The 19,845-nt window shown below is 38.8% G+C and overlaps 1 protein-coding gene across 7 annotated transcripts in view; it reads right to left on the reverse strand.

Annotated features, from left to right (window-relative positions):
* LOC122548906 (KH domain-containing, RNA-binding, signal transduction-associated protein 3-like) overlaps positions 1–19,845 on the reverse strand; it is a 172,583-nt gene that overhangs the window by 46,637 nt on the left and 106,101 nt on the right. For 5 of the 7 annotated variants that reach the window (XR_006311362.1, XR_006311361.1, XR_006311360.1 and 2 more), the window contains 2 exons: positions 16,125–16,308; positions 4,227–4,309 (listed from right to left, as the gene is read on the reverse strand). Coding sequence is in view for 4 of the 7 variants with exons in the window: in XM_043687862.1 (XP_043543797.1) it covers positions 4,227–4,309; positions 16,125–16,308 (267 nt within the window). In the remaining 3 variants the exon portion in view is untranslated. The other 2 variants (XM_043687863.1, XM_043687864.1) reach the window with 2 other exon arrangements.

Consider the following 19,845-nt stretch of genomic DNA (forward strand, 5'->3'; position numbering starts at 1 on the left):
TCCAGCCAGCCAATTCCTAATCCAAACCTCCAACTCTCCCTCAATGCCATACCTCTGTATTTTTTGCAGTAGCCTACCATGGGGAACCTTATCAAACGCCTTACTAAAATCCATATACACCACATCTACCGCTTTACCGCTGTATGTCAATGAATCAACAGACTCAAACAGTGAACATTAGGGGGGTACATGCCTTAATGTGTAATTCTGCAAATAACTATCAAAAGTGCGCAAACATCAACCCTAGTTCTATCCATTATTTAGCTTTCTGAAAGTTAATGAAGCGCACAAAAAATACTGCAAATACGATGAGGGTAAGGAACACCAAAGTGAAGATAAAATTCTGGAGAAATCAACTGGATCTAAACATTGACAAAGCCCTCTATTTGATAGCCTACATTTTAGGATTTTTAAAAAGATGGCTGCAGAGCCAGTGGCTGCACTGGTTCTTAGCTAACAGAATTCACGAGATTCACCGCAACCCTCTATGAGGCAAGGAATAAATGCAACACTTATTTAAGGAGGAGGGTGAAACGTAAGCACACCATGAACCCGAGTTCAGTAATGGAAAAAAATACTAGAATAGGGACTTCGTAAACTCAAATCAAATTATATTGGCTCTACCTAATCACATTACGCAAGTGCAAGCATATTTGACAAATGGTTATGGATGTGCAGCATGGTTGGTGAAAGGAAAAACTACGCTTTGCAAATGTATTAAGTCCTTTTTAAAGATATAGCCAGAACATTAGATAATGGAAAACCTATGGGTGTAGTGTTTATGGATGTTTGAAGGGCATGTAAACAAGGGTCTTTTTAATATACTCAAAGAAATTGAGAAAACTACTGAAATATTCTAATTACAGTTGCTGACAAAACTGTTTAGATAATAGTATAATGTAGAAGATGCAAGCTGAAAAAAAAAAATTGATGAATTACCAATTTGCTAACTCCATAAAAAAACATTTTGCAAATGATATCATTTTTATAAATGACCTAGATAAGGGCTTAGAAGGATGGGTCAGTAAATTTGCGGATGACACGAAGATCAGTGGAGTTGCGAATAGAGCCGAAGGATGTTGCAGGTTACAGATAGAAATGGATAAGCTGCAGAGCTGCGCTGAGGGGTAGCAAATGGAATTTAATGTGGAAAAGTGAGAGGTGATTCACTTTGGAAGGAGCAACAGGAATCCAGAAAACTGGGCTAATGGTAAGATTCTTGGTAGTGTAGATGAGCAGAGAGATCGGAGTGCTCATGTACATTGATCCCTGAAAGTTGCCACCCAGGTTGATAGGGTTGTTAAGGCGGCATATGGTGCGTTAGCTTTTATTGGTAGAAGGTCAGAGTTTCAGAGCCACGAGGTCGTGCTGCAGCTGTACAAAACTCTGGTGTGGCCGCACTTGGAGTATTGCATACATTTCTGGTCACCGCATTATTAGGAAGGATGTGGAAGGTTTGGAGAGGGTGCAGAGGAAATTTACTAGGATGTTGCCTGGTATGGAGGGAAAGTCTTATGAGGAAAGGCTGAGGGACTTGAGGCTGTTTTCGTTAGATAGGAGGTGGTTGATATTAATTGAGACATCAGATAATAATAAAAGGCGGACAGCGAGAGCCTTTTTCCTTAGATGGCGATGGCTAGTACAAAGGGACATAGCTTTAAATTAATGGAGTGATAGATTATAGGACAGACAGAGGTAGTTTCCTTCCTCAGAGTAGTAGGGGTGTGGAACGCACTGCCTGCAACAGTTGTAGACTCGCCAACTTTAAGGGCATTTAAATGGTCATTAGATAAACATATGGATGAAAATAGATTGGTTCCACAGGTCAGCTCAACATTGAAGGCTGAAGGGCCTGTACTTCGCTATAATGTTCTATATTCTAAGTCAAATCTTTCATAATAAATCTATAGCTTTAAAAAGTTAATATTTTATATGCTAATGCACCCTGCACAACGTTTACTGTCAACACTGAAGTTTTTAGTTACTTTATATAATCATACCACAGCAAAAGCCATTTAGATTAGTGTGTCTATGCCAGCTCTTGAGAATGCTATCTAATTGGTTACACGCGCACTCTTTTTAAAGATCAATTTCTTTCGTGCTATTGAATCTGCTTCAATTTGGAATCAAGAGTTTCAAAAAGAACACTCTTTAGCTTTTTCCCCTTACTTCCACAAATCACAAACTGGCTCATTGCAGCTTGTTTAAAATATTATCTAGCGTAAAGAAGCAGAGAGGAATTAAACAGAAGCATATATGTGTTCGTGGTTATATCATTATTGACTCGCTGAATATCATAAAGATCTCCTTAAAAAAATATTTTCATAAGATTAGAAATACAGAATGTCCACCTCGAGGCACTTGATTAAAATTGCTGTCTTCTGTTGTGTTGGCTGATTAATTGATTTTTATTTTATTCACTATCAGATATAAAAATCAATCCGATGATAAAATGGCAAATCACAAGCTTTCAATCTCCTTTCTGAAGGATGCATGTTTTGAGATTTACAATTTTCAAAACAATCTCCAGTCCTCTTGCAAGAATTATGAAGAATTTACTCATGGCAATATAGTAGAGGGTTTATATTATTAAGAACAACTGTCATTATGATATTGCTCTCTGAAGTTCCAGTCAAATAGCTTTCGGTTTCTGTAACACTTGCAAGAAAGCGTTTCTTGTAAAATTAACAATTATGATCTCAGTTGGAAAACTGCAAAATATTGGTGACACATGCTTAATCCAATTGATTTTTCCTACTTCTGTTGACCTGCAAAACAGTCCAGGAGGGTGCTTGTTAGAAATCTTGCTGGTCATAATTTTACTGATACCTGCAGCATGATAACATGTGGCTTTTCATTCTGAATTTAATAGGAAGAAAATACAAGTCACAAATGATATCTCCTAAAAATAAGATTTAAAAATGTAATTATATGTCAACAAGGAACTGGATTACACCATTTAGTCCCATGTGTCAGCTTTACCAATCATCGATCAGACTATAATATCAAATCAACATTCCTGCTGATCCCTGATAACTTCCTTGCTTGACAAGAATCTATCCAACTTGATCCTAAACATATTCAAAGGACACTGTTTTCATCACATTTTCATGAACAGAGTTCCAAAGACTCATGACTTGGAGAAAGATTTTGCCTTATCGGTTTTAAAAGGGTAAATACTAGATCTTGATCCATTATATTGGGAAATACATTTCCACATCTATCTAGTGAGGATCCCTCAGAATCTTAAGATTTTTAATCAAGTTGTCTATTACTTTTCCAAATTCCAGTGCGTACAAGCCTAGTCTGTCTCATTAGCTGCAGGCAAGAATGCACTGAGGCATGGTACATTGGTGAGACCAGGCAAATGCTACAACAGATGAATGGATATCCTGCAACAATCGCCAGATAGGGGTGTTCCCTCCCAGTCAGGGAGTGCTTCAGTGGCCAGGGACATTTGGCCTTAGATCTTCAGGTGACCATCAGGATATGCAACAAAGCAGAGTGGCCGAGCAGAGGCTGGGAGCCAAGTTCAATACCTTGGATTCATGTCACACGACTGGTGACCCCACTACCACACACACACACACACACACACACACACACAAAGACACTCTTTCACATGCATTAACATTCTCTCATGCACGCACATACAGATAAGTCTATGGGGTGAATTTGCACTTACAGAATTATATTTTGCAGATACATTTTATTTTGCTCAAAAGGATAAATGTGCATGCAGCCAATCCATATAATATTTATAAATTTTACTTTGGAAGTAGAATCAGTTTGACTCAAGATTAGGATACAGACAGACTCTAACCTCACACCTTTAATGCATCGTCTGAGCGGAGATGTTACTTTAAAAATAAGCTAGTGCTTCCAAATAAACCTATTGGCCTGATGTGTGATTTTTAACTTTGTCCACTTCAGTCCAACATCAGTTCCTCCACATATTTACTCATTAGACAATCTGCCCATTCCAAATATTAGTCAAGTAAACCTTCTCTGAACTGCTTACAATGCATTTCCACCTTTTCAAATCACCAATACTGTACATGACACTGCAGATGTGGTTTCAGTGCCTTGTATAACTGAAGCTTTCAATTTCCTTTGCAACAAATGATAGTCTATTTGCTTTGTTAATTCAAAGTCACACTGAATGATGTCCCAGTCTTCCATAAATTTAAAAAAAAAATCTATTTGCGGTTATGCAGAATAAGTACCTCTGGCCTTGACTGCTGTAGTTGTTATCATAAGAGTCATAACCTTGGTCTTCATAGGTTGCTCCATAGCCATCACCATATGCCTAAAGTTTCAAAGAAGGATAGTAGTGACTTTACAGTATACCAAAGTTATAATTAAACACATTCAAAAAAATTCACTTCAAAAAAAAAAGCTGGCTTTACAAGTATACCATCAAATCCAACTACAACTGTAATTATTAATTATCAGTGCACCAGGACACAGCCAAAAGTATAATTAAAGTAGATATTTCAGTCAAATTTCTTTCATCCTGTCTCCATGGGCATCAGCAACTTTGTGCCTTGACTTTGGTCAGATGTCAGTTTAGACAGGAAGGTTTGTTGGTTGTTCAGTTATGTAGCTGACCAGAACAAAGCTATGATGATATCTGCAGACACGGATTACTGCGAAGGGATGATAAATAGGAGCACACAGTCATCTCTCACTCCTGCTCATTTGCACTGTTTTTAGTATATCATAGCTAACTGAGTAGCCTGAGAAATCAAAAATTGTTACATTATGGTTTGCATAGTTCAGTGACACAGTGACTGCTAGGTTTACTTACTGAATAATTTGTACAGTCCAATGAGAAACTAAAGCACATTAGTGACCAGACAGGTTTTTCCAAATTGTCAATGGATTTGTGGTCATCATTAAACTGCTAATTCTACATTTTTAAAAAATTGAATCCAAATTCCACCATCTGCCTGGTAGGATTGGCACCCAGGTCCCCAGGATCTGGGTCTCTGGATTAACAGTCGAGTGATAATTCCACTAGACCATCATCTCCTCAAATTGTCACTTATCAGCCAAGTCTGGAGACTGTCCTTGGCTTGTATTTGATAATGGACTGTTTCAGGTTCTGAGGTTTAGCAAACGATGAAGAAAACTGTACAAAGATTGGAGTTTTGAAGGAGCTGTTGATGAATATTTGACCTATGACATTACCCTGTGGAATTCTTGTAGTGCTTATGCCTTGGAGTTCAGATAACTGACCTTCAACAAATATTTTTGTGCTTAATGTGAATCCAACAGCAGAAAGATCTCCCCCTAATTCCCAAGGACTATGGTGTCTTGATTACAAAGACAGTCACTTTCATCTTTTTTGACCATGGTTGTGAATATGCCAGGCCATGAGTTTGCGGATCTCTGCTACACATAATTCCGATGCTGCTAACAGCTCACAGCACCTCAAATATGCCCAGTCTTGAATTATTAGATATGCCCAAAATCAATCCAGTTTAAAATAGTGCTTGTACCACAACACAATGAAGGGCATCCTCAATGTGAAGATGCGACTTTGTCTCTGCAAGGACAGTGTAATGGTTACTTGCATCAATACGGTCTTTGACAAGTACAGTGCGAACATAACCAGCTTGGTTCGCAGTTAGCCACCCAGCCACTCTTGGTGATGTATACAGAGTAAAGAGTACACTCTACATTAGCAATCAATGCATTCTAAACCATTGCCATCTCATTGCTTCCTCCAAGTGATGTTCAACATGGAGCTGTACAGATTCATCAGCTGAGGGGGATGTAGTCCCTAGTAGGCAGCAGGGGATTTTCTTGCTCATGTTTGATTGGATGGCAGGAAACCTCATGGGGCTGGTGTTAATGCTAAGGGAATTTTAGGTCACCTCTCTGAATATCACTATGCCTCCACTTCTGCTGTATCTAACTTGCTAATGAAACAATAAGAAGGGATGATGATGGCAGTGTCTGGGACAATTTTTTTATTCTTATTTAAAAAAAGTAGTTTTGAAAACATCTGAAAGGAATGGAACAGAATGGCTTGCTAAGTTATTCCAAAAGGTAATTATAAATGCTTGAGTCTAAGGTCGCATGGAGGGAGAAATCAGGTAATAATGGCAGATTGTTTTCCTTAAAAACATAAGTGAATCAGATTAGTTTTAATGGAACTCAACAATGTTTCATGGTCACCATTAAAGCTTACAGTTCCAGATACTTTTATTGAATTCAGACTCCACCAACTGGTATGGAAGAGTTCAAGATTTCAGAGCATTAACTAGGTCTCTAAATTCCTAGTCTAGTGACAATGCCAGTATACCACAACTTCCCCAGAACATTTAGTTTAACCTTCTTGTCAAAGTAGTCTAGGCCTGTGCTAAATAAAGTGTAAGATGTTTATACAAACTATAACGTAGCATGCATATTTGACCAGGTTTAATGCAGCAGTACAAATTCAAGTGCAGAGCATTTTTTTTTTTTATAATGATCTACTTGAAAGTCTCACATTAGGTGGCTGTACCTGCATTTTGGACAGACAAGAATAGAAAGTGCTTCTATTTGTACAAACACAGCAGGATGACATGTCTATACTGTGGCAACATAATGGAAGTGGGAGGCACAGGCAATTACCAAGCCTTCTGTGCACGTTTATGTTTACAGCCACAGCTGAAACAGTTAACATTTCAATATAAAGAACATGAACTATGGGAATTGGAAATTAAAATTATGTAGCTCCTGTATGCAACTGTATAGTGTTTATGAAGTTAACAATACTTTTTTCTCAAAATACAGACAGCTAAAATCCTATAAAAATGTTCAATTAAAAGTTCAATAGAACAGTGACAATTAAAAGCTAAACAGGTACAATTTTGAATTAAAAATACACAGGACAATTTTTTAAAAACAATAAGTGAGGTTATAAATTTGGAAAAATTAATGTTAAAAAGAAAACAGGAAATAAACTGTGGCTGCTATCCTATAGATTTCTAATTTTAAAAACAAAATCAGTAGTTCACGTAACTGCTAACAAGCGTTATGCTTTTACAAAGAATCTTCCTGCATTTAGGTCTTTCTATTTAATCATGGGCAGTAGTTACCAAACCCGATGGCCATTGTTAAATTATTAATAAATCACTGTCACTTTTTGGGGTATATCCTTCCACTTCAGACAAATGAAGTATGAAAAGCCATTACAGAAGTTAGTTTTGAAAAGCTAATTAGAACCAGACTCATACAATAACATTTTCAATCAAATCTGTTGAGATTTACTTTCATCTCTTGCTATTCCTGCTATTTCATTTGCATGAATACTGGTGTTATTTTCAAGATCATAATGTATGAAAATTGTTCCATCCAGGAACAGGAACTTCCATCAATCTTCAACTGCCTAAAATGTTAAGGCTTCTGTCAAGAACTACTGAAAAAGAATTGTAACACTAAGTTCTGCTTCCATTAAATTACATTTTGTGATCAGAGTGCCAGCAATAGGAACTACCAACAGCTCTGCTCACTACAGTGATTTAATCGTTGCTCAAGGTGTTCAAAATGCCTCAGACTGAAAATGGGTATAGCCAATTTGTCAACTAAATATCATCCAATGTGGTAAAGTTTGTATTGGCCAAGTACATCCTAAATGATACTAAACTTACTGTCATAATATCTCCTGATGACTATCAGGTGTTTTAGTCCTCATGTGTGATTTTTCTCTATTTTCATTGTTCAAACTTTTAATACACACTGGTTCAGTTTTACAGTTAATATGAATCTGTAATGATTTCAAAAATAAGACAAATGAGACAGACAACTATGACCACTGATGGATAACTCTGAAGTTATTTACTCACAATCATTACCAAAATACTTAATTATACTAACGAACCAAACGGGGTGTTTTGCATCTATATAGACAGCATAGTAACAACATAATGGGTACCACCCCACTAAACAAGTTATTTTGGACAGCAACTGAAGCAAACCTTTTAAATAATGTAGATTGACAAAATTAGCCGTTCCCCTTTTCATATAGAGGCTCACTGTGGAATGATTGTTAACAGAAATTATGCCACAATAAAGTTCAATGTTCGAACATTGTAAATGATAGGAGAGAAAATTTGGTCTGTTGTTATATATTGCTCTGACAATTTGCCCCAAACTGCATTACAACTTTATGTTGAAAGTGCTAAATACAGTTCCAGGTTACAGTACAAGGGAAAAACAAAACAAAAAACTTGTACACAGACAATTTGAGATACTAGAAAAGATAATCAAAAGCTTGGTCAAATTGTTAGGTGTAAGGAATACCTTAAAGAAGAAAAGCTGGGTAGAAAGATGGAGAATCAGAAAGGAGATTAGAGAGCTTGAGCCTATACAGCTAAAGGCATGACCATCAGCAATGGAGTAATAAAATCTATGAAGCTCACGATGTGAAGTTAGTGAAGTGGAGATAGCTCAGCAGGTTACAGGTTAATAATGGAGACAGGGAGGGTCCAGACCATGGGAATATTTGAAAACAAGGATTATAATTTAAAACAAAACATAATTGGACACTAAGCCACATATGAACGTCATTGGGAAGATGACCAAAAGCTTGGTTTTAAAAAAAGATAAGCTTCAAGTCATATTTAGAAAGGAGGTCAGAGAGATTGGAGAGATTTAGGGAGGCAGTTAAAACGCTTTAGGCCTTGGCAACTGAATACAGTCAACAATGCTGAAAAAAATTAAAGTTGGGAATGCTCAATTGAGGCACAGGTGGCAAAAAAAAAACCTGAATAATTCAAAATGGTATTCTACAGCTGCAGAGTTAGAGCATTTATTTTATATTGGACTTGGGAGTGAGTGAACTTAGCAAACAAGGACACTTAAAAAGGACAACGCCTTTCAATTCGGAACTTAATAAAAGTTTCAGACTTTTTTTTTTGTAAAAAGTAAAAAGCAGCAGCCAAATCGAACTCTCAAAAGTCACATAAAATGCATTTATAAACAGCCCTATAATCAACTTTCATGATGTTGTTTGAGGGATCGAAATTGGCCTTAGAGACCAGATTAATTTCCTTCAAGTATTTTATGGATTAATTTATATGCTTCACAGAGGAGAGATTGGACCCAATGCTAATGTTCCCATACTGCAATGTTTTCACCAAATGATGGAATTTCTCAAAGTACAACACTCCATTGAAATATCAGCCTAAAAGTTTATTTCAAAGGATTGGAATTTAATTGACCAGCTCAACCCCAGTCAAGACTGACACGATCAGCATGGCAGTAATAAGTACATAGTGTACAGAATTTTATTGTGGCAGTGAATATGGTATGCTAACTATTGGCAACTGACAGATCAGTGCTGAAAAAGAAAAAAGCTGGCAGTCAGCATCTCGAGACTAAAAAGTGAAGGGGCTGTAAGATAATTTGTAACAGTATCATTTTCTTAGCTATGATAGAAAAGTGGTGCTTGATGTGGTCTGTGACTCAAATGTGTAACCTGCTCCATGAGACCTTAGGGAACAGTTATTGTGTGTAACATAACACGATTGGTAGTCAAGATAACAAATGTGTTCAACTTTAAACACCTCAGATCCTCCAGCCCCTCAAAATGGTGAGCTTTGTTTTTATGCACCTGCTATTCATTTGTCACTAAGTGATGGTATCACAAGTTTGAGAGATGCTGTCAACAAAGCCTTTAGACAGGGCTTATGCCCAAAATGTCAATTCTTCTGCTCCTAGGATGCTGCCTGACCTGCTGTGCTTTTCCAGCAACCCGTTGACTTCTAAAGGCTTTGAGCTAAAAACTGTGTAACAAATACACACAGTAGCTATAATGCATTAGTTATGGATTGAGCGACATTAAAATACTGAATAGACTGTCAATCAGGCAGGTTTCTTTATCCAGAGTAGTGTTAACAGTTCAAACATTTTAACTTCACTAGTTCAGATGTGTGTTTAATTCAGTAGTGGAGTACTTTCACTTAAGTTAGTTCGTTACTGATTCCGTATTCTCAATCCATGTACCTGCACGGTTATCTACTGCTCTGCAAACGTGGTGGTGTCATTCACAAAAGATGTTCTTATAGTTCATAAGATAAAGGAGCAGAATTAGGCCACTCAGCCCATCAAGTCTGCTCCACCATGCGATCATGGCGGATATGCTCCTCACCCCCATTAAATCTGTCTAACTCCTCAAATTTACTCATTGTCCCAGCATCCACTACACTTTGGGATAGCGAATTCCATAGATTTACAACCCTTTGGAAATAGTTGTTTCTGCTCAACTGTTTTAAATTTGCTATCCCTTATCCTAAGAGAAAGTGAACACTGCAGATACTGGAGAATCAGAGTAAAACAAAGATGTGGTGCTGGAAAAGCACAGGTCAGGCAGCATCTGAAAAGCAGGAAAGTTGACATCTCGGGCACAAGTTATTCCTGATGAAGGGCTTATGTCTGAAATATTGACTCTCCTACCCTTATCCTAAGACAATGACCTCTCATCCTAGGCTGCCCCACAAGAGGAAGCATCCACTCCATGTCTATTTTATCCATTCCTTTTATCATCTTGAATACCAAAATTTGATCTCCCCTCATTCTAAACTCCAGAAAGTATAGGCCTATGTTTTATCTTTGTTCTTACAACAAATCTCTCATCTCTGACATCAATCTAACGAACCTCCTCTGAACTGCCTCCAATGCCACTACATCCTTCCTCAAAGAAGGGGACCAAAGCTGCGCCTTGTATAGTTGCACTAATATTTCCTTACCTCTATATTAGATTGTTTTAGCTAGAAAAGCCAACATTCCATTGGCTTTATTATCTGCTGTACCTGCATGCTAGTTTTCTGTGACTCATGAATCCGGTGACACCCGGATCGCTCTGTACCGTAATACTCTGAAGGCTCTCCCTACTGAGATAATAGGTTGCCTTCGTCGACCCAAATGCATAACCTCCCACTTATCCATGTTAAACCCCATCTGCCACATTTTGCCCCACTGTCCTAACCTATCTACATCTATTTGTACGTTTTTTTATTTTCTCATTACAGTTTACCGTCCTGCCTATTTTTGTCTCATCTGAAAATTTGGTTATGAAGCCTTCTAACAACTTGGATGCAGGGATAATGCACATGGTAAACAGCTGGGCCCCAAGGACTAAAACTGTGGCACCCCACCAGTTACTTTTTAGCATCCAGAAAACAAAAATTATCCTGATGCTCTGTCTTCTATCCATCAGCCAGTCACCTACCCAAGCTAATAGTTTATCCCGAATTCCATATGATCAAATCTTCTTAATTAACCTTTTTGTGCAGCACCTTATCTGGACTTCTGGAAGGTGTTTGATATGTTACATCTGCAGGATCCTCATTATCCACTTTGCTTGTTACATCTTCAGAGAACTCTAGCAAATTAATCAAACGTGATTTGCCCTTCGTAAAACCATGTTATGATTCGGAGATGCTGGTGTTGGACTGGGGTGTACAAAGTTAAAAATCACAACACCAGGTTGCAGTCCAACAGGTTTAATTGGAAGCACACTAGCTCCTTCATCAGGTGATTGTGGAGGGCTCGATAGTAACACAGAATTTATAGCAAAAATTTGCAGTGTGATGTAACTGAAATTATACATTGAAGAATTGATTGTCTGTTAAGCCTTTCATCTGTTAGAATACAGTGATAGTTTCACTTCTTTCATGTGTAAATCACAAAACCTTTTTTTTTAAAAAAGTTGCATTCTCGGGTTAGCTGTCAACAATGGTGATAGCTAGACCAATATGTTGAAGGTGTTAGCCCCCTGTGTTCTCTGTCTATGACCTGAAGTATAGATTGATTCCAATCTAAAAAGTCCCGACAGGCAGCAGAGGAAAGTGGCTGAGCAGAGGCTGATAGCTAAGTTCGGTACCCATAGGGAGGGCCTCAACCGGGACCTTTGATTCATGTCACATTACAGGTGATCACCATTGCACGACACACACAGATATTCATACACAGAGACACAGATACACACAGACGCGCACACACACCCTTATAGACACAGACTCCCACACTTATTTTGTGTGGTGAACGTTTTTGGTACTTTCAGAGTTACATTGTACTTTGCTCAAAAACCACATACATTCATGGAGAACTCGGAGCTCAAAAACTGCATGAATTTATGTAAAACTCTTATCTCACTTTTTAGATTGGAATCAATCTAAACATCAGGTCATAGACAGAACACAGGGGGCTAATACCTTCAACATATTGTCTAGCTATCACCATTGTTAACACCAAACCCGAGAATGCAACTTTTTAAAAAAAAAGGGTTTGTGATTTACATATGAAAGAAGTGAAACTATCACTGTATTGTAACAGATGAAAGGCTTAACAGACAATGAATTCTTCAATGTATAATTTCAGTTACATCACACTGCAAATTTTTGCTATAAATTCTGTGTTACGATTGAGCCCTCCAAAATCACCTGATGAAGGAGCGTCGCTCCAAAAGCTAGTGTGCTTTCAATTAAACCTGTTGGACTATAACCTGGCGTTGTGTGATTTTTAACTTTGTAAAGCCCCACTCTGATGGATAGCGTTTTGACTTTTCAAATGTCGTGATAGTTCTTTCTAGATAATTGATTATAACACTGTCCAACAAAAGTGGTGCCACCTTCTCAGTTTTCCAAGTGTTAAGCTAACTGGTCTGTAATTTCCCACGTATTGCCTCCTTCCCTTTTCTGAATAACAGTGTTACATCAGTATTTTCCCAATCCACTGGAACTTTTCCAGTGTCCAGAGAATTTTTGACTATTGTAACCAGTGGGTCCACTATCTCTGCCATCAGGTTCTTGCAACTCTCCATTCTAGGATTCATAGATCATGTACTGCCTGACAGCAAAAGTGTAATTTCTCAGTTGGGGAGTCTAGCAATTCTAATAACGATATATACAGCAGAGCTGAATTAACACTTTTCAACTGATGGAATTTATTATACCGAATAGATAAATTCTTAATTGAAGAAATGTCTGAGGTTCATCATAATGAGTTTAGTTTATTGTAGTCCTTTAATATGCAGGAGTAAGAAAGAGATGGAAAATAACTCCGAAGTGGGGCTTTGATTAAACTGTTTACTGCAACAGTTTAAATTTTGCAAGAACATTTTTTTTTTGAAAAAAAAAGGTCTCAGGCATCTAAGCCAGGAGCTAGCCAGTGCTATAGTAATGTTCCAGTCATTAAACACCTTGACATATTTAGAATTTATAGAATCATAGAATCCCTACAAAGTGGAAACAAACATTCAACCCATCTGATCCACCTCTGAAGAGCATTCCACCTAGACCCACCCCTATTCCTCCATCCTTGTAACCCTATATTTCCAACAGTTAATCCACTTAGCCTGAACATCTCTGGACACTATAGACACTAGATACTACAAACAATTTGGCATGGCCAATCCACCTAGCCTGCACAACTTCATACTGTGGGAGGAAAACAGAGCACCTGGAGGGAAACCCATGCAGACACAGGGAGAATGTGCATACTCCAAACAAACAAACAGCCACCAGAGGATGGAAGTGAACATGGGTCCCTGGTGCTGAGAGGCAACAGTGGTAACCACTGAGCCACCATGCTGTCCCTAATTGTTCTATGTCCAAGGTGAAACCAACAAAATAAGTAATTCCAAATTTAAATCAGTGGGAGCTGTGAATTTTTATTTCAACTTCTGGTACCTTTAAAGAAATAAAAAAACTACTGTCAAAATAAGAGATATTTTAAAACTATATTAGAGTAACTGGAATTTCTTTCAAATAAGTAATGATTAAAATTGACTGACAGAAACAGTGAATCACCTGTCAATGCACAAACAGGAAATCAATGCTGCTCCTATCATCAGTGTGGACTCCCACTGGAGCAGGAAGCTGGTGCTGCTGACACCGTTAAACTGTTGTTTGCCACCCTATTGTGTGGTCATTGCTGTTGACACTCACTTGGAACCTTTCCTCAGCTTTACTCACTACCCTGTTCTCTACTGCTTGTTGTCCTGCTTGATGTTATCATCTGGTGCCCTCAGGTTTTACTTGCTGCCTCACTCAAAGACGAGCATGGATTTATGATGGGTGATGCAGTGATGACACTTTCCAAGATCGCTCAGATGTCAAAAGCACACACTCCATAAATGGGAGACTTAAAGAATTTCTGTTTATTATATAGTAAATTTATTAAACTTTTCAATACAAAAAATTCTGATAAAGAAAGACCGGCTCTCATTAAAACTAGAATTAATAGGATCAGTTTAAAAAGTAAAGTAGTCTGTTCTCACATTAAGCAGATTTGTTAACTATCAAAAAGCATTTTTAAAATGAGAGATGGAAAAAAAAAAATTGGACATCAGAACCATAGCGGTATAATGCTATTGCATAACACCATAGTTTCTGCGCCAGAAAAAAATTTTGTTGACTCACCATGTATTAAAGCAGGCTTTCCAAAATCAGATTTTACAAAAGATAAAATAGAGGGGACATTTCTCACACTCACTACTCCATTCGACAAACAAAAATAAATAATGCCGACAAGTGATTCAATAGCTGTGCCAAGAGAAGAAACTGTTGATGAGATGGATTATAATTTCAGAATTTTCAAAAGGTGCTCTTTAATAGAATAATGAATAAGACTGGAAAATGTAGAATCAGAGGATAACTGACAGAACTGATTGCTAACCAGGAGATAGGAAGCGGTATTCAACAAGGATCAGTATTATATCCACTACTGGTCATAACTGACATTATGAATTTGGAATTAAACCAATTTTTTAATTTGCAAATGACACCAACATAAATGGGATAGGAAACACGGAGGACGGTGCAAAAAATTACAGAAGTACATTAACAAGCTCAATGCCTGTAAGTAATTAGCAAACAAAGTTTAACAGATAAATGTGAGGTAGAAGATCATGGCAGATGTGGGAGGTAATCTATTCTTTAGAGGTTGTAAGTCTAGGTGAGGCAGAAAAATGAGGGGATTTTTAAGTAGAAATTACTAAGTTGTGCCACAGATTTTTACATTTTGTTCTAACCAAGCTTCAATACACTTAGAACTGTGCATAATTCTGGTCACTACTACAGAAACAACAGTCATTTGGTTGTGCGTAGATGTGACAAGGGTCAAATCAAAATATATTCATCAGAAAATAATTTGGGTCTCTTTTCTCTTGAAAATAAAAGCTGAAGTATAATCTAATAGCTATGAAAGCTATGAAAGGGTTAGATGAAGTTGATGCACAGAGAATATTCCTTATCGTGGGAAAGAGTATAAAATAAAGAACGTTAATATTAGATTGGTACCAAAAAAATTAAACTGGGAATTCAGAGTAGTAGTACTTCATCCAAAGAATGGTGAGAATGTAAAACTCACTATCAGAATGATTGGTTAAAGTGAGTAGCACAAGATATTTTTAAGGGGAAGCAGGTCAAGCAAATTACACAGAAAGGAATGATGAATTATAATGATGGATTTCCAGGAGAAAAGATGGAGGAGGTTTTGAGAGTTTGAGTGTGAATGCAGTTCAGTAAAAACTGAAGGGCGCAGTACAAATTTCATAGCAATCCATCTAAATGGGTTGTTATGATACTAAGGTATATAAATGTAAGTCATGGCAGATTCCAAACGTTTTATCACAGGTACCCTCAAGAAACATTTTTTTAAAAAAATAGTAGAGATGTTAAAGGAAAAAATGTCAAAGTCTAGGGGAGAGCTTTATATATTCCCCCCCCCCCGAGACTTGAACACTACCGGGAAGTTGGGAAAAAGGGGAGGGAGTTGAGATAACCTACGTAAGCAGAGGAATAGGTTGTAGAGTTGGCCATCTCTATCAAGAAGCTTGGGATCTCAAAATTTCAGTGAGATCCCCCTTTTTTTTTTTAAAAAAAAAAGATGGAATTCAAGTAGTTTAAATTGCTTTTCTTAGTTGTAGAACAACTTCTGATCTATTTTACTGTTAATGGCAATCCATTCTAATAATGCTGATACTTTTAATGGACTTCTTCAAAGACTATCTAGCTAGGTTTTAATATGCTGTTTCAAAACTACAAAAACATGTCAAGCTATTTTGAACTACACCTGGTCATTAACATTCACAACCACAACAATTTGAGAAACAGAAATTTACTTACATATTCACCATATGATGTGTCTTGTACTGGAGGTGGTGGAGGTCTGTAACCTGGCGCTCCTCTTGCTCTTGGTGCTGGGACTCCACGTCCCCTAGCTCCAGGACCTCGACCAGGGGGTGCTCCTCTGGGAACAGGCCCTGTACGTGGAACTGTTGATGTTGGGGGAGGAACTCCACCACGGCCTCTAATGCACAGAGGAAAAAAGACAAAGATCAAGTCAGCCATGATAAAACAGGATGTACACGTATTTGGAAAGGCAAGGACCGATTTGGGATAGTCAACATGGCTTTGTGCGTGGGAAATCAGGTCTCACAAACTTGAGTTTTTTGAAGAACTAACAAAGATGGTTGATGAGGGCAGAGCAGTAGATGTGATGTACATGGACTTCAGTAAGGTGTTTGACAAGGATCCCCATGGGAGACTGATTAGCAAGATTAGATCTCATGGAATACAGAGAGAACTAGCCATTTGGATACAGAACTGGCTCAAAGGTAGAAGACAGAGGGTGGTTGTGGAGGGTTACTTTTCAGTCTGGAGGCCTGAGACCAGTGATCCTTGGAGTGCCACAAGGATCGGTGCTGGGCCCTCTACTTTTTGTCATTTACAATTGGAGGTGTAGTGGACAGCGAAGAGGGTTACCTCAGATTACAAGAAGATCTGGACCAGATGGGCCAATGGGCTGAGAAGTGGCAGATGGAGATTAATTCAGATAAATGCGAGGTGGTGCATTTTAAGAAAGCAAATCTCAGCAGGACTTATACACTTAATGGTAAGGTCCTAGGGAGTGTTGCTGAACAAAGAGACCTTGGAGTGCAGGTTCATAGCTCCTTGAAAGTGGAGTCACAGGTGGATAGGATAGTGAAGGTGGTGTTTGGTATGCTTTCCTTTATTGGTCAGAGTATTGAGTGCAGGAGTTGGGAGGTCATGTTGCAGCTGTACAGGATATTGGTTAGGCCACTGTTGGAATATTGCGTGCTATTCTGGTCTCCTTCCTATTGGAAAGATGTTGTGAAACTTGAAAGGGTTCAGAAAAGATTTACAAGGATGTTGCCAGGGTTGGAGGATCGGAGCTACAGGGAGAGGCTGAACAGGCTGGGGCTGTTTTCCCTGGAGTGTCAGAGGCCGAGGGGTGACCATATGGAGGTTTACAAAATTATGAGGGGCATGGATAGGATTAATAGGCAAAGTCTTTTCCCTGGGGTCAGCGAGTCCAGAACTAGAGGGCATAGGTTTAGGGTGAGAGAGGAAGATATGAGACCCAAGGGGCAACTTTTTCACGCAGAGGGTGGTACGTGTATGGAATGAGCTGCCAAAGGATGTGGTAGAGGCTGGTATAATTGCAACATTTAAGAGGCATTTGGATGGGTATATGAATAGGAAAGGTTTGGAGGGATATGGGCCAGGTGCTGGCAGGTGGGACTAGATTTGGTTGGGATATCTGGTCAACATGGACGGGTTGGACCAAAGGGTCCGTTTCCATGCTGTACATCTCGATGACTATGACTAACACAAGACAATAAGATAGAGAGAAGGACATGAAAGAATCGACCATCAATACATCATTCAATTTCATCTGTTTTATGTTCATAAAAGTATTCTTTTAAAAAATTGTTAAATTGTTCCTTTATACACTTATTTCAAGAAGTGCAATTTCAGTAAAATTCTAAAACGTTAAGTTTTGCTTGCACCAGACACTTTCTAAAAATTCACTAATGGGACGTGAGCGTCATTGGCTGGCCAGCATTTACTACCCATCCTTGCCTTGATAATATGGTAGTGAGCTGCCTTCTTGAACCATGACAGTCGAAGTGCTGTAGGTTAACACAATGTTATTAGGGAGGAAATTCCAGGATTTTGACCCAATGTCAGTGGAGTAACAGCGATATATTTCCAAATCAGGATGGTGAGTAACTTGGAAGGAAATTTGCAGATGGTAGTATTCCCATGTACCTTCTGCCCTTGTTCTTCTAGATGGAAGTGACCGTGGATTTGTAAGTTGCTGTCTAAACGACTATGAATGAATTTCTGCAGTGCATCTTGTAGTTGGTACGTACTGCTGCTACCGAGCATCAGTGACGGAGGGACTGGATGTTCATGAACGTGGTGTCAAATCAAGCAGGCTGCTTTGTCCTGGATGATATCAAGCTTTTTGAATGGACGTGCACCCATCCAGGCATCACATTGATGACCTGTGCCTTGTAAATGATGGACAGGCTTTGTGGAGTCAGGAAGTAAGTTACTCTGTGCAATATTCCTAGCCTCTAGCCTACTCTTGTAGTCACTATGTTTATGTGGCAGAAATGCTCGTTCTTAAACCCGATTTCCTTCTTAGCATGACATTCCCACATCAACATCCATCTGGATCAGCAATACTAGGTCTTTTCCAATATTTGATATTGATTCTGCCATGCACTGAAGACTCTCAATCTTTGTTAACATTTGTTCAACAGGGAAGTGTGTTTGGCCTGCCTCACAATAACCTTTAATGTAAATGGAATATATTTAATATGTTCCCTCCCACCATTATCTGCCTTCTTACAAAGAAGAAATTAGGTGCAGGAATAGATCATTCAACCTTCCCAATCTACTCTGCAATTCCACAAGATCACTGATCATCCAACTTAGCACTGGTTTCTGATTTTTGCCCACACCCTTTAGTTCTTGGAACTAAAAGGTTCAGAGTTAAAATATTTTCAAGAAACAGTACATGTATTGATCCTAATTGCTTTTTGTGGCATAGAATTCCCTACAGTCACTATTCTCAGGGTGAAAAAATTTCACATCTCACCCTCAGATTGTGACCCCTGCTTCTGGACACCCCCACCCCCATTTTTGCGAACATTCTTTTAGCATTTACCCTGTCTAGTTAGAATTTTATAGGTTTCTGCGAGATCTGCCTCCCCCGACTCAAATTCCAGTGGATATAGTCATAACTGATCCAGTCTCACTTCATATCAATCAAATCAACTGTTAAATGTTCTTTGCACTCCCTCTCTAGCCAGAGCTTCCTTCCTCAGATAAGGTGAACAAAATTGCCTGCTGTATTCCAGGTGTGGGGTCACCAAAGCTCCATGCAATTATGAAGCATCCTGTATTCAAATCCTCTTGCTATGATGGGCAACATTTACCTTTTTTACTGCCAGTTTCTCTTGCAACTTATTTTCATCAAATGCTTTACAAGGACATCACCCAGTTCTCATTGCAATTTTTCCAATCTATCGTCATTCAGATAATGAACAATCTGCATTTGTTTTTCAGACTGGAGGCCTGAAATCCAGGGGAATTGAAATCCACATTTATCCCGGTGTCTGCAGGGTCCCAAGGCGAAAGATGAGGAGCTCCTCCTCCAGGAGTTGGGTGGTAACAGTTTGGTGGTGGAGGCGGCCCAGAACCTGCATGTCCTTGACGGAGTAGGAGGGGGAAATTGAAGTCTTCAGCCACAGGGCAAATGGGTTGGTGAGTGCAGATGTCCCAGAGACGTTCTCTGATACAATCCATGAGGCGGCGTCCTGTCTCCCGATGTAGAGGATAATTGGGTATAACGGATGCAGTAGATGACATTGGTAGAGATACAGGGTAAATTTCTGACAGATGTCGAAGGATCCCTTCGGGCTTTGGGTGGGCGCAGATTTTGCACTTCCTGCAGTGACAGGGCAAGGTGCCAGGGTAGGATGTGGGCTGGTGGGGGTTGTGGACCTGATGAGGGAGTTGGAGGGAATGG

This window comes from Chiloscyllium plagiosum, chromosome 4, assembly GCF_004010195.1.
Source record: "Chiloscyllium plagiosum isolate BGI_BamShark_2017 chromosome 4, ASM401019v2, whole genome shotgun sequence".
Classification (NCBI taxonomy): domain Eukaryota; kingdom Metazoa; phylum Chordata; class Chondrichthyes; order Orectolobiformes; family Hemiscylliidae; genus Chiloscyllium; species Chiloscyllium plagiosum.